The sequence below is a fragment of the Coturnix japonica genome, chromosome 8 (genome assembly GCF_054131305.1).
Source record: "Coturnix japonica strain WE chromosome 8, WE-NBRP24, whole genome shotgun sequence".
Lineage (NCBI taxonomy): Eukaryota > Metazoa > Chordata > Aves > Galliformes > Phasianidae > Coturnix > Coturnix japonica.
This window is the reverse complement of record NC_140670.1, coordinates 10,122,027-10,136,063: the sequence shown is the minus strand read 5'-3', so window position 1 is coordinate 10,136,063 and position 14,037 is coordinate 10,122,027. Positions and strand designations below refer to the sequence as shown.

Sequence of the window (14,037 nt, the reverse complement as noted above, 5' to 3'; positions counted from 1 at the left end):
TTTAGATAGTGAGGATTGTAAAGATTTGAGGACAAGGAGTAAGGCTGTTTACTTTCGTACTAATAGATAAGCTGAAGTTTCATTTCTCTTACAGAAAATAGGCTACTTGAAATCCACACAAGCAGTAACTTGTTTTAAGAAGGTACAATGAAATGACTGAACGTTTTTCTTTGCTCAGAGTCAAAGGGAACTGAATTATAGTACATCACAGTTGAGGTTTGGTAATAGTTCGAGCCATTTCTGAGGAAACTGGAACTGTTGCTTTAAACCAAACTTATCTGATGGAAAAAAAGAAACAAAACCCACCGAAAAGACCCCCCATAACAACAGTTTGAGCTCACAAATGGTAAGACCATATCCTTGGGAGGACTGCCTTTCCTGACTAAGAAACACCCTTATCTATAGTCTGACCATTCCAGTCCCTTTTGCCAGGTTGTAAGGAATGAAGACTCAGAGTCATCTGAAATATAGATGTGGAATCCTAAGACAAGCCTGGAAATGTACTCAGTGTCCCTTGTGTTTGACAGTTTGGGATGCCTAATTTTTATATTTTGAATTTAGGTAAATTTACTTTCTGGCCAGAATATATAGGAAACATTTTTCTTTAAATGTCTGTTGCGGGTATTTTGTATTCATGTGAATCCAAGACTTGAGATAAAGATGCTGTTTCAGTAAAACAATCACAGGAGCTGGCAGGCTGTTGCAAATGACACATGCAGGATTTGTATTTAACCAGCTACATTCAATTTAATCTCGAAAAACACTCGCTCCAATTGATACTTGAGTTAGAGCGACCTCCAGTGTTCTTTGTACAAGCTGCAAGTAAAGCAGCAGACAGGATGTGAGGCAAATGCTACATATAGGGCAATTTTCAGTACTTCCACACAATCTTTGCAGGTTAACAATGGTTAGACAGGAGGAAGAATGGTATTTGCAGAGTGCTATTTGAATTCTAGCACTTTTCTACAAAACTATTGATGCCAAAAGAGAAAGATCTCAATACGAAAGAAATAACTGTAATTATTTCCAAGAACGTCTCCGTTAACAATATCTTAAAAAAAAAAAAAGGCAGAAGCCTGAAGTAAAATCCTAAAATTAATTCTTAAATTGGAAGGAACAGGCAGCTTGCCAAGCACTGCAGTGTGTCCCCAGGTGTGGGTGCTTAGTTAATAAAGAATGCTATCTATTGTTCACCACCTTAAAGTCTAATACACCTGGCTAATCTGGCAGTGTCAAAGGAGAGAGGGGAAAAGAATACTAGACTCAGGCACTTGGAGTGAGATTGAGCTTCCCCATCTATCAAGTAGGCACTTAACTTCTGGATGCCTCAGCTGGCTCCTCAGGTCACCTTCTATGGGTGGGAGGAGGAGAGAGTGATCCTTGCCCTTAGTGGGTGGTTCAGTTCACCTATTTTAGAATGGTATGAGCAATTCTTGAGAAATACTTTCCAGTATCTGCTGGGGGGCACTGAAAGCAGCTGGGCACGAGACTAAAGGCTTAACTAAAGTGTTTGATATATCATCGACTAAAAGTGGCAATAATTCTTATGAACACAAATGGTTAATTTCATTATCAGAATTAATGCATTTAATGTTGCTTTAAAAATACATTGTTCTATCATGTAAAAAGTTTTGCACCTATGGCATCTGTTTTTCAATGGGAATAGAATTTAAGTCCGACAGTCTTCAAGAAATATTATGTTATTAAGAAAAATGTATTAATGTATTCACTTAGGAAATGCAGGCTAAACTAAAGCCGTTAGTACTTTGAATTTGTCTTTGAATCAGGAAGATTTCCCAATAGCAGCGTCTGTGCAAGGAAATCCTATTTAATTCATTCTCCACTCACTATCAGTGGAAGCATCACAGTGGTCCATAGCTTTCTCAGCAAGCGCTGTTTGCAAACAAGCTGCCAGCTGTTTATCGCAGGGCGCTGTGTGAACTCAAAGGCTGATGCTGCCTCTATAAGTTACCTGTCAGAGCACAGTCTGAGCAGAGCAAAGGGGTTTCCTCGCAGCCTGCAGTGACACTGGGGATGGGATGGGATGTGGGGGCGGTCCCTCGCACTTGCGGAGCTGTTAAGAACGGTGGCGCGTGCCCGACCGTTGGAGTTCCTCACTGGGAGACGGCACAGCCATCTCCTTTTATCCCATCTCCTTTTGTCTCCTCTTGTTTCTCCGTCAGTTATTATGGAGAGCTGTGCTCTCGTGTGGATGTGAATCGGGGCTGGAGTGGGCTGAGGAGCTGCTTGTATTGCAGACTTGCCCTGCCTCAGCTCCATCTTGAGGGGGTTTTCTCAAGGAGTTGAGCAGGAGCACCTGCATCTTTCTGTAGGAGAGAGTAGGATGTGTGAGGTGCAAATAGGGAGCACAGGTGAGTGCATCTTTCTTAGGCTGTTGTGTAAGACAACCCTTTTTGCTGTATGCCACTGAAAAGAGTCCACCCCCATCGATTTGACTATTGCACTTCTGATGTCTGGAAGCAGTTATGAGATCTGCTCTCAGCCTTCTCTTCTCCAGGCTGACCGCTTCCAGGTCTCTCAGTGTTAAGGGCCTGTCTGCTTTTACCTCAGAACTGTCTGGGGATTTTAAAAAGAAGGAATGATATAAATGTATGAGTAAAAAAAATGTCTTAATGTGGAGGTAATTGAAAGACTTCTGATGTTGTGTGCCTTCAGAAGAAGAGGCATTAATATCATTATATAAAAATATATATAATATAGTTAATGCATGTAAGTAAAAAAACACCTTATTTTAATATTTATTTTTATTAAAGTAAAAAAGATGGTCCAAAATACATATAACTACAAGGATTTTTGACTGTTTTTGTGAAACTGATGCATCAGTCTGGTTCAGTGGATGTAGCTGCCATTCTTAGGGAGTTCAAGGCATTTGTCAGAGATTTTTGATGGAATTTTACTTTCCCCGTAGTTCATCCTTGAAAATAGTTGTCCAGAAATGTAAGTAATGCCAAAACACAATGATATGAACAAGGTGTGATTGTGATGTCTCTACTAAGTGATTATAAAAGTCTGGTAAAGAGATATAATCACTTTTTCTTTAAGGTGGATATCTGGTTGCAGCTCTATACATTCAGTTTGAAAATTCACAGGTGATTTATTTATGTAAACTGAAATTAGAATTGGAAATATACAAAACAAATTGATTATTAGTAGTAGTTTTTGCAATCTTGAACTTTGTTTTCAAATAAAAAAGAAAGTAAGGCTGCAAATGTCTCACTGTTCAGAAAACTGTGTTTAGCCAATGTGTCAAAATGCATATTCATAATGACTTGAGTTCGGACTGCACTGTGTCCTCCCTATGTTCTGGTTTCAGCCCAGACGGTGCCAATTGCACACTGAGGTTTGGTCGTTGCAGAGTGATGTGTGTGTGCCTGGGGCTGGATCAGGCTGCTTGGTGGTAAAGAGCCACCTCTGTGATGGTGTGGGGCCAGGGGCAGGCTGCAGCATGGGTTGGACATGCCTGATCAGTTGGAAAAGCTTTACAGTGACAACCCCAGGAGGGTTTGTTAAGATAAAGACAACTTGGGAATGATGAAAGGGCACAAGCATGTGTCTCTCTGACCATCTTAGATACTTTTAGCCTCTTATATTATCTCCATATCCAGCCCTGGCCAGGGCTATGAGAGACTTGTGGCATTGTGGAGGCTTGTATGGTAAATACCACACAGTATTTAAAATGGTACTTGGTGTTTAATGTAGGCATCTGATTTCTGTTCTACGTTATCTATTGGAAATGACAGGACAAAGAACATAAAATAAATCTGCTACTTTCTACAATGTAGTATATCTATTAGGAGATATCTAAAGGAGAGATTAGAAATGCTGAGAACTACTGTCTTGATTAGCAGGAGTTAGTAGTATTAAGGCTTGGATTGCATCTTAGTTTTAATACAGTGCTCAGGAAGCAGAATCTTTACTTTTGTCTAGCTGCTCTCTTCTGTGGCTACTCATGTCTTCTAAATTCTTGAGCTGGAGGTGAGTAAAGAAAAGCTTATCTTTCAAGCTCTTGACATTCTGAGAGTGAATTATGAATGAAGTAGTAAGTTTAGCGTAACATCTGTAGTTTCATTTTCCCATAGTAAATCATCTTATAGAGAATTCTCCTTGGATTCTGTGAATAACTGATGCTGTTGCATGGGGGAAAATTGTCCATAAAATGTTCTATATCCAGTATAATCTTTTACCTCACTTTCAAGTTTTCTATGAAGCTTTAAGAACAAAAGATATGACTGAAGTCAGTTGGCCATTGCACGGCGAGGCTGAGATGGGATAGATTTTGTTTTGCATCCTCCAGCTGTCTTAGGACAGTCTCTTCATGTCTCTCCAAATCTTGCTTTTTGCTTACCTGTGATTAGTCAGGATATGTACTCATTCCCTTGGTCTCTCTATTTTCATCCAGTTGAGCCTATCTGGTGCTCTTCAGCTGGTGTCAGATAATCTAAGCCTTCAGGCTGTCTGTGCCCTTTTCACCTCTAAACCAACTAAAAATAGGCAGACATCTTTGATTGAAATTTTCTAAAAAGAAAATTCACCCTGACACATAGACCTTGCATACAGATTTTCAGACGGCATGATTTAAAACAGTTAAAATATTAAACAGTAGAATAGATGATGTCTAGTAGAATAAAGAACAGCATCAAACAGTTTCTGCCTTTCAAAATTACCAATTTTTTTCTTTTTTAAATTTAAGCTTACACTCTGTGTGTACTTTGTGCCAAGCTACTCAAAGCTGCCATGATTTCTACTTAGCAATACTTTACTGAATAACTGAAATGGCTACCTTGGTGAGAAATACTATAAATGCAGGATTATTGATCTGGAAATAGCTTCTAAGCATTCTGTGACATAAAGGTGGATGAAGATTGTTGTGTATGCTGTAGTTATTATCAAATGCTGTAATGTGTATGCTGCAACAGTGTTTGACCTGGCTTTTACATCTGTGGTCATTGCTTTCCTTGTTCCACTTTGCCCTCTCACCTTCAACATAAAACTCATTGACTTTAGAGGGGGTTTTGCCACTGAATTCAATAGCAATTGATTGAGGGTCTGAAATCTCAGCAACAAACTGTTTTCAAGTTGAAGATTGAGTTTGGGATTTCATAAATCACTATGCACAGTAACAAATTGTCAGTAAAGTCAGGAAACTTACAGCTTAGGAGGAGGTCCCACATGGGTACTCCCCTCCCCATTTTGACTATTTTCCACTCCTTTTTTATTTCTTGTAGGCAAGGAAGAACTGGCAATCACTTGCTCTCTTGCCGTCAGTGCCTCTAGAGTCAAGCAGCATTAAGAGGAGTTCTTCACAAAGCCTTTACAAGGACCTCTTGTTAGATTCTTCATTTGAAGGTAAGATTGGATAGAAATGAAGGGAATTTTCCATTTAGTAAAAGAACGTGTATCTGTGAGCTGAACTATAGTTACTTAAATAATTTACTTTCTAGAGAAGGAACTTTTAGGCATGATATTCTAAATATTCGATATCGCCATGATCGTGTCATTTGGAGAAAGCAGCCAAAGGTGTGCGATGTTTTTGTGTTTTCTATTTATGAAAAAAATCAGAATATTGTTAGAGGAAGGGTGAAGTGTTAAATGAATTGTGTTCTTTCAAGTTTTGTTTACCTCTTTGTACTTCTCTGGATATTGCTTCCAGTGCTATGAAGGCTTATGTAAATGTACATTTATAACCTTTGTATGAATTGTCTTGTACAGTAATTTTAGCACCATTATTTGATATTAAGGTAAGAAGACATTTCTAAATAGGGCTGTTACATTCAATATAGTAGTTGGATTGTTTCGAAAACTTTATGTATGTTAGGACATTTTTTTTCTATGTAAAATACATTTGGGCTTCTCTTATTAAGAATGTGAGGTATGTTCAGAGCCAGTGTAGACAAAAATACTTGCAACAGCAAAGAATTAGTCCTGGTGTCAGGCATTTGGGGAAAAAAAATTCATTATGAATTGTTGCTGTTCTCTCCTGTTGAGAATTGGTCAATAGTATGAAAATAATTTGCCTTGGAACCAAGAAGTTATCTGTAGGATTAATTTTTAGCCAAAGTAATCTGTATTAGAATGAGGATGGGGGTCAAATCATAAAATCGTAGAATGGATTGTGTTGGAGGGAAGCTCAAAGATCATTTTATTCCAGCCCCACTGCTCTAAGCAGGGCTACCACTCACTAGACCAGGGTGCTCAGGGCTTCATCCAGCCTGGCCTTGAATCTCCAATGATGTTGCATCCTCAACTTCTTTTGTATTCAAAGGGACAAAATAATCTTGTCATGGTTTAATAATTTTGTAATTTTGCTATCAGTATTTCACATCATAACATCATATGAAGCATGAATAATTTTACTGAATGTGCAACTTACAGAAGAAGACTACATATCCCAGAGAACATCATGGTGTCTTGCCATGCTCTAGACTCTTTCTGAATATCAGCATTATGGGAAGACAGTGTTTCAATTCGCATATGACTTTCATGAAGTTCTTCTCTTACTGTGCTGGCTGTACAACTGTGCATCTCAAGGAAATCTGACAGAAGCTGTGTGGTCATGTGAACTTTCCAGTCATCCAGGTTCTTCAAATAATGGTTATCATTGTCTTCAGAATAGCCTTCTCAGAAGCACAACGTTCTCCGGTCCAGGCACAGCGCCCTCCAGTGCAAGCACGATACTCTCCAGTCTGAGCACAGCGCCTTCCAATCCTTCTTTTGTATTCAAAGGGACAAAATAATCTTGTCATGGTTTAATAATTTTGTAATTTTGCTATCAGTATTCCACATCATAACATCATACGAAGCATGAATAATTTTACTGAATGTGCAACTTACAGAAGAAGACTACATATCCCAGAGGACATCACGGTATCTCGCCATGCTCTAGACTCTTTCTGAATATCAGTGATATGGGAAGACAGTGTTTCAATTCGCATATGACTTTCATGAAGTTCTTCTCTTTCTGTGTTGGCTGTACAACTGTGCATCTCAAGGAAATCTGACAGAAGCTGTGTGGTCATATGAACTTTCCAGTCATCCAGGTTCTTCAAATAATGGTTATCATTGTCTTCAGAATAGCCTTCTCAGAAGCACAACATTCTCACATGTGGACAGAGGTACTGGCACATACCAAGATCAATCCTACACTCTCTGGAAGCGGATGTTGATAGTGGTAAAAGATAGATTTCCCCTTTAAATGGGACTTGGAGCCTGAGAAAAAGAAATGAACTGTATAGAGAAAGGTATCCAATTTTTGAGAGAAAGTGCTCTAGTGGAAATGCTATACAGCTCCCACTTCAACTGTAATGACCCAAAACAATTACATGATCCTGAGACAGTCCATGTTCCACGACAAATGTGGTGTTACTTTACAAGGGCTGCTCCAGAAAAGCATGCCAGTCCGCTTGCATTAGTATATGGCAAAGGGGAAAGGAAACCCCTTGTGAATGAACTAATTAGTAGACTTCAGGAACTTGAATTATTTATAAGTGCTACCAAAGTTAAGCTTTATACTTCAGCCATTGTCAAAATAGGGGAAAAAATAGTGGAAAGGTTAGACAAAGTGGAGGGAACACAAAGTGATATTATTGATAAGTTGGCTAACGTACCTGATGTAGATGAATCCATGGTGGTACCAGATGATGGAGACCAAGATTTCCATGATAGCCTATTGAGAAAGCAAACCAACATGAGTTCGTCCTGACCCATATCATTGAAAATCTCAACCATAAAAAGAGATGTCCTTGTATTCAAGCAAGTGACAACAATAAGACTGTATGTTCTACTTTGTTGTATTTCTTGAGTAATCATGGGGAGGATATGAAGAAGTGGTGTAATTCATCCACTTCTGCACTTCAGGCATGAGTGAAAGAATTACAACGCAAAACAACCACCAAGGTGAACTCTTCCAAAAAGGGGAAAGTTCCAGTTGCCGCAAGCCGCCGAGGTAACCAATAGAGAGGCCCTGCCCCCAGCCGGGGGGGGTGGGGGGGGGAAAGGGACAATAGAGTATATTGGACTTTGTGGATTAGGTGGCCTGGCACATCTCAACCACTGCTGTGGGGTTGCTCCAGGTAAAAGACCAAGAGGTACCAATTGCCACCAAAGTGGTGCACCTACGGCAGTACCGCTCCAATAGGGACTCATTGCTCCCCATTCACAAGCTAATTTGCCAATTAGATAATCAGGGAGTGATTAGCAAAATTCACTGGCACTTTAACAGCCCCATATGGCCAGTGTGTAAAGCCAGTGGAGAATGGAGGCTGACAGTGGATTACTGTGGCCTGAATGAAGTCACACCTCCATTAAGTGCTGCTGTACCAGACATGCTAGAACTCCAGTATGAACTGGAGTCAAAAGAAGCTAGGTGGTATGCCACCATTGACATTGCTAATGCCTTCTTTTCCATCCCATTGGCTGCAAAATGTAGGCCACAGTTTGCTTTTACCTGGAGAGGTATTCAGTATACCTGGAACCATTTATCCTGAGGGTGGAAGTACAGCCCATTCCTTTGCCATGGGTTGATCCAAGCTGTCTTGGAACAGGGTAATGCTCCTGAGCACTTGCAGTATATTGATGATATTGTGTGGCGCCATACAGCAGCAGAGGTTTGCAAGAAAGGAAAACAGATAATTCAAATTCTTTTGCAAGCTAGTTTTGCCATTAAGTGCAGCAAAGTGAAGGGGCCTGCCCAGGAAATTCAGTTCTTAGGTATAAAATGGCAAGATGGGTGTCATCACATCCCAGCATATGTGATTGACAAAATCACTGCTATGTCTCCGCACACCAACAAGACAGAGACCCAATCTTTTCTGGGAGTAGTGGGCTTTTGGAGAATGCGTGTCCTGAACTACAGCCACATAGTGAGCCCCCTCTATCAGGTGACACAGAAGAAGAATAATTTCTCATGGGGTCCTGAGCAGCAGCAGGTTTTGAGCAGGTAAAACAAGAAATAGCCTGTGCCGTGGCCTTGGGGCCAGTATGGACAGGACAGGATGTGAAGAACATCCTCTACACTGCTGCTGGAGAGAAAGGTCCCACTTGGACTTTGTGGCAAAGAGCCTCAGGAGAGACCCGAGGCCAACCCCTGGGATTTTGGAGTCGAGCATATAAGAGGGTCTGAGTTGTGCTACACTCCAACTGAGAAGGAGATCTTAGCTGTGTATGAGCGGGGTTCAGGTTGCTTCTGAAGAAGTTGGGACAGAGGTTCAGCTTCTTCTAGCACCTCACTTGCCAGTAATAAACTGGATGTTTAAAGGACAGGTTCCTTCCACCCATCATGTTACTGATGCCACTTGGAGTAAGTGGATTTCATTACACAACGAGCTCAAATGGGAAAACTCAGCTGTCCTGGAATCATAGAAGATGGATCATGTCGTATTGTGGGGAAGCATTGCAGAAAGCAATTGGAAAGTCACTGTATGGAGCCCCACACAACAAGTTGCAGAGGTCACTGAAGGTAGAGGAGAATCAAGTCAATTTGCAGGGGTAAAGGATGTTCAGCTGGCTTTAAATGTGGCTGAACGGGAGAGGTGGCCAATGCTTCATCTTTATACTGATTCATGGATGGTGGCAAATTCCTTATGGGGGTGGTTGCAGAAGTGGGAAGATGACAACTAGCAATGAAGGGGTAAACCTATTTGGGCTGCTGAACTGTGGAAAGACATTGCTGCCTGAAAAAGGAACATTGTTGTAAAGGTGCACCATGTAGGTGCACATGTGCCTAAAGGTAAGGCTACTGAAGAACGTAAAAATAACCATCAAGTTGATCAAGCTGCCAAAATTGAGGTGGCTCAAATAGACTTGGACTGGCAGAACAAGGGTGAATTATTCCTAGCTTGGTGGGCCCATGAGACTTCAGGTCATCAAGGAAGGGATGCAACATATAAGTGGGCCAGAGACCGAGGGGTGGACTTAACTATGGACGCTATTGCTCAAGTTATTCATGACTGTGAAACATGTGCCATAATTAAACAAGCCAAGAGGACGAAACCTTTTTGGGGGGAAGGGCGATGGCAGAAGTATAAATATGGAGAGGCATGGCAGGTTGATGATATCACCTTGCCGCAATCTTGCAATGGTAAGCGTTATGTACTCACCGTGGTGGAGGCAACCACTGGGTGGCTTGAAATATGCGCAGTACCCCATGCTACCGCCTGAAACACCATGTTAGGGTTGGAGAAGCAAATCCTGTTGCGGCATGGCACTCTGGAAAGAATTGAATCAGATAATGGGACTCATTTCAAGAATTCCCTTGTAACTACTTGGGCCAAAAATCATAGCACTGAGTGGATTTACCATATTCCCTATCATGCACCAGCTTCTGGTAAGATTGAACGATTCAATGGGTTGTTGAAAACTATGTTGAAAGCAATGGGTGGCGGAACATATAAAAATTGGGAGAACCATTTAGCAGAAGTCACCTGGTTGGTCAACACTCAAGGATCTAGTAATCGTAATAGTCCTAACCAATCTAGCTCCCTACGTACCGTAGAGGGAGATAAGGTTCCTGTAGTACACATAAAGAGCGTGTTAGGAAAAGCAGTTTGGGTCTTTCCAGCATCTGGAAAGTGCAAACCTCTCTGGGGTACTGTTTTTGTCCAGGGACCTGGGTGCACTTGGTGGGTGATGGACAAAAATGGGAATGTCCAATGTGTACCACAAGGGAATTTGATGTTGGGGGAGTGCAGCCAATGATTTCTTGTGTGTGTGTGTATGTATATAAATATATATAAAAATATATATAAAAAATATATAAAAATATATAAAAATATATATAAAAATATATATATAAATAATATATATATAAATATATATATAAATATATTTATTTATGTATATGTATAGGTACAGCCTCAGAAATATTTGACGAATGTCCAGTTAGGTACAGGACTTAAGACAGAGTGGATTAATGTTAAGGAAACACTTTTTCTGTATGCCTTAATTAGACATTCTGTAAGCAAGTTTTCCATCTGGGCTCTATATCGTGCACCGGCCATGCATGTGTAGAGCACACGTGGAAAGAAGTATAATTCAAAAGGAATCTGCTGTGGCGGCTGGGAAAGGATGAGTGCACCTTGATGTGGGGTCGCCCTACTAGCGCTGCCTTTCCTTGTAAAACAACTTCACTAGAGAAAACTTTTTTTTCTTTTTTTCTTTCTTTTTTTTTTTTTTTCTTCAATAGAGAGAAAAAAAGTAAAAAAGCAGAGCTTAACGGTATTTACAAATATCCCGGAGTATTGGCAGTCTGCCTGGACTTTCAAGGTCAAGCTTGCAGGTGCAGAAACGCAAACCTAAGATAGCTCCTTAACAGAAAAAAACCAACCTCATAGCTCTGTTAAAAGCTAAAAGAGCAACTGAAGAAAAACAGCAACTCAATTTGCCCGCATTCTCCACCAAAATCTGTCACGGTTTAAATCGAAATCTACCTGTGTCCGTGACAGGGGGGGCCACGGGCCCCACAGGGGCCGTAGGCCGAAAGGAAAAGTTAATTAGGAAAAGAAAACAGCAGCAACGATCTAAGGAGGCACACTTATTTACTAAATACTATATCAAAATACAGTATAACACAATATAATACAATATAATTGAAATTAAGCTAATGAATCAAGCAAAATAGGAGAGAGAAAACGAGTCCCGAAACCGAGAGGCCTACTGTAAACTCTAGGCGACACGGTGAAGACTCCCACAGGCTCTCCTGAATGCCAGAACTCGAAAGATGTCAGTCCAGCCTGGGAGAGAGATAATATAGCGTCCAGGTCCTGTGACTTATCTCTGACTGTGATGTTCTCTGGTGTATGTAGTCTTCTTCTGTAAGTTGCAGATTCACTAAAATTATTCATGCTTTATATGATGTTATGATGTGGAATACTGATAGCAAAATTACAAAATTATTAAACCATGACAAATCTTTAGTTGTTATTTCTGGGACTGTTTTAGAAGAAACAGTGAATCTACTATGTAGTGTTTCTCTTCTGAGATGGATTTTATGTTGAAACCGGTTGAATTGGTAAGGTGCTATGCTCTGCCAGGAGCCTGCTTGGAAGAGTTCCTAAGTGTCCTGGAGTCTGAGGTCTGTACAGTCCTGCAGGTGTGCAGTGGGATTACAGCTTTGATTAAATGATTAAACAATCTGTCCCTATTATTTTAGATAAAGCCCCTGTAGGTACTAGTTGATACACCGCTTGTGGATGTCCCAAGTGGTGTGCTTTCTGCAAACGTATATAAATCAATACATTCTTAACAGTGATTACATGTACTAGCATTAATTCTGGAGTTGGTTTGTTTGCGTCATTAGACAGCAGTGGAGAACAGATACATTATTTGTCACAGACAAATACAGATACATTCTTTGGGTCACTGGAGAAAACAGAGTGCACACCATTACAAACTAAATTAATTTGAAAGTAGTTGCTTGCAATGGGATATGATAGTGAAACATGATGTGTGAGGCATGGGTATGAAATGAAAAATTTTTTGAGATGTGACAGCCCTACCATACCATACCCTACCAAGAAAAAAGCATTTTAAACCATTGCAACTGAGTAAGAAGTGGGTGTCTGTTAAGCAAAGCATTGTAGATATTACAGTATGTAACTGTCAAATAACAAAAATGGTAAATGTTTGGTGTGTTTCCTCTCCCCCCGCCCCCCACAAGAACTGAACAATATTCTATTTTTAGTGAAAGGTCAACTTGAACTTTATTTAAACAGAGTCTCTGGTTCTGAATAGAGATAGGAACACTTTAAAAGCGATAACAAAGGGGAGGGCTTGGAGCCAAACCTTTTAGAACTGTTGTTACCAGTACAAGATAGTAATCCATGTACAAACTGTGTGCTACTTAACCAAGGAAGGGTGCTTGTTCAGTGCTCCAAGTGCACGTAGGGAAAATAGCGCAGAGGCTCATGTCAGAATATTTTTTTTTTAAAGTTTTTAGAAAAGATTCTGGAGTGGGTCTAAAGTGTATAATGAAAACCTTGTCTTTTTGAAGGAGATGCTGCCCCTGTTGCACAACTTCCTTTTTGTTTTTCCTTATGAAATATATTTATTTTTTTGATATCTTAAATATTACAACTGTAGTTCTCAGACACAAAGCTTCAGTTCTTGGGGAAAAAAGTACCTGGGAAGAAATGTTATGAATACAGGGCTGTTAAAATATTTCCAAGCGAAGCAGGATTATTTTGCTTCTGCTGTCAGTTCTATACAGTTTGCTGCTAATATAGTGTGATGATCATCAGGTCTGCAAGTTTCTGTAGTGATATTTCTGTGGAGGAGGATTTCCTTGCTGTGGCTGTAGACTCAGGACAATAGCATGCATTTGTGGATTGTTGCTGGTTGAAGAACAGAGCCTGGCATGCTAGTGCAAAGCCAACTGCTCTGCAGCTGATCAGACTGTAGGATTCACACCTCTGCTGGAATGTCTCCTAGAACTCGTCACTGCGTGGCAACTGCCTGTGAAAGAGTACATGCAACCAAGGCAGTAATTTTGATAGTATATTTAAGGGAGAAGAATGTGTTAGCTGATGTTACTAAGAATAAGAAATAATAGTATCTGGGTAACTTTGACCTGAATATGGTAGAAGAGATTATATTCTCTAGGTTTATGTTACAAGATGTGTTCAGAAATGATTTACTCTTCTCAGTCTGTTTATTGGCTGCAGTTTGTGGGAGCAAGGTGCTCCAGTTAGATGGACAGTTGTATCACCAGATTCTCTTCCTGATTCTCCCACTGACATTCTGTGTGATTGCGAGCAAGTAATTTATCTCAGATTCTGTTTCCTCATGTGGAATTGAAAGATAGCCTCTACATTAAAGAGATTTGATGGAATGCACTATAGGAAAAGTAGGCACAACTTCTTAGCAAGGAAAAGAGTGTGTTGAGAATAATATAATCCAGAGAAAGTTCATCATTTAAAGTCTCAGTGGTCGTTAGACATTTTGGAAGGTGCTTGCTGACTGAAATATAATGAGTTTCTCATCTCAAGCATTATTTTTTTCTATAAACATTAACTAAAGCTTTTC

The 14,037-nt window shown here is 40.2% G+C and overlaps 1 protein-coding gene across 2 annotated transcripts; it reads right to left on the bottom strand.

The window, feature by feature from the left end:
• Positions 1 to 6,298: 6,298 nt before the first annotated feature.
• On the bottom strand, positions 6,299 to 11,765 carry LOC146759943 (uncharacterized). 2 transcript variants are annotated; one of them, XM_085554031.1, is made up of 5 exons: positions 11,672 to 11,765; positions 10,116 to 10,224; positions 8,486 to 8,578; positions 7,626 to 7,684; positions 6,299 to 7,227 (listed from the first exon to the last, which is right to left on the bottom strand). In XM_085554031.1, exons 2-5 carry the CDS (start codon positions 10,182 to 10,184, stop codon positions 7,101 to 7,103), a joined length of 348 nt encoding a protein of 115 aa, XP_085410157.1. In that variant the 5' UTR covers positions 10,185 to 10,224; positions 11,672 to 11,765; the 3' UTR covers positions 6,299 to 7,100. The 2 variants fall into 2 exon arrangements, 1 of the variants encoding a protein (XP_085410157.1); XR_014948522.1 differs by lacking the exon at positions 8,486 to 8,578 and having other exon boundaries at positions 7,094 to 7,227.
• Positions 11,766 to 14,037: the final 2,272 nt, after the last annotated feature.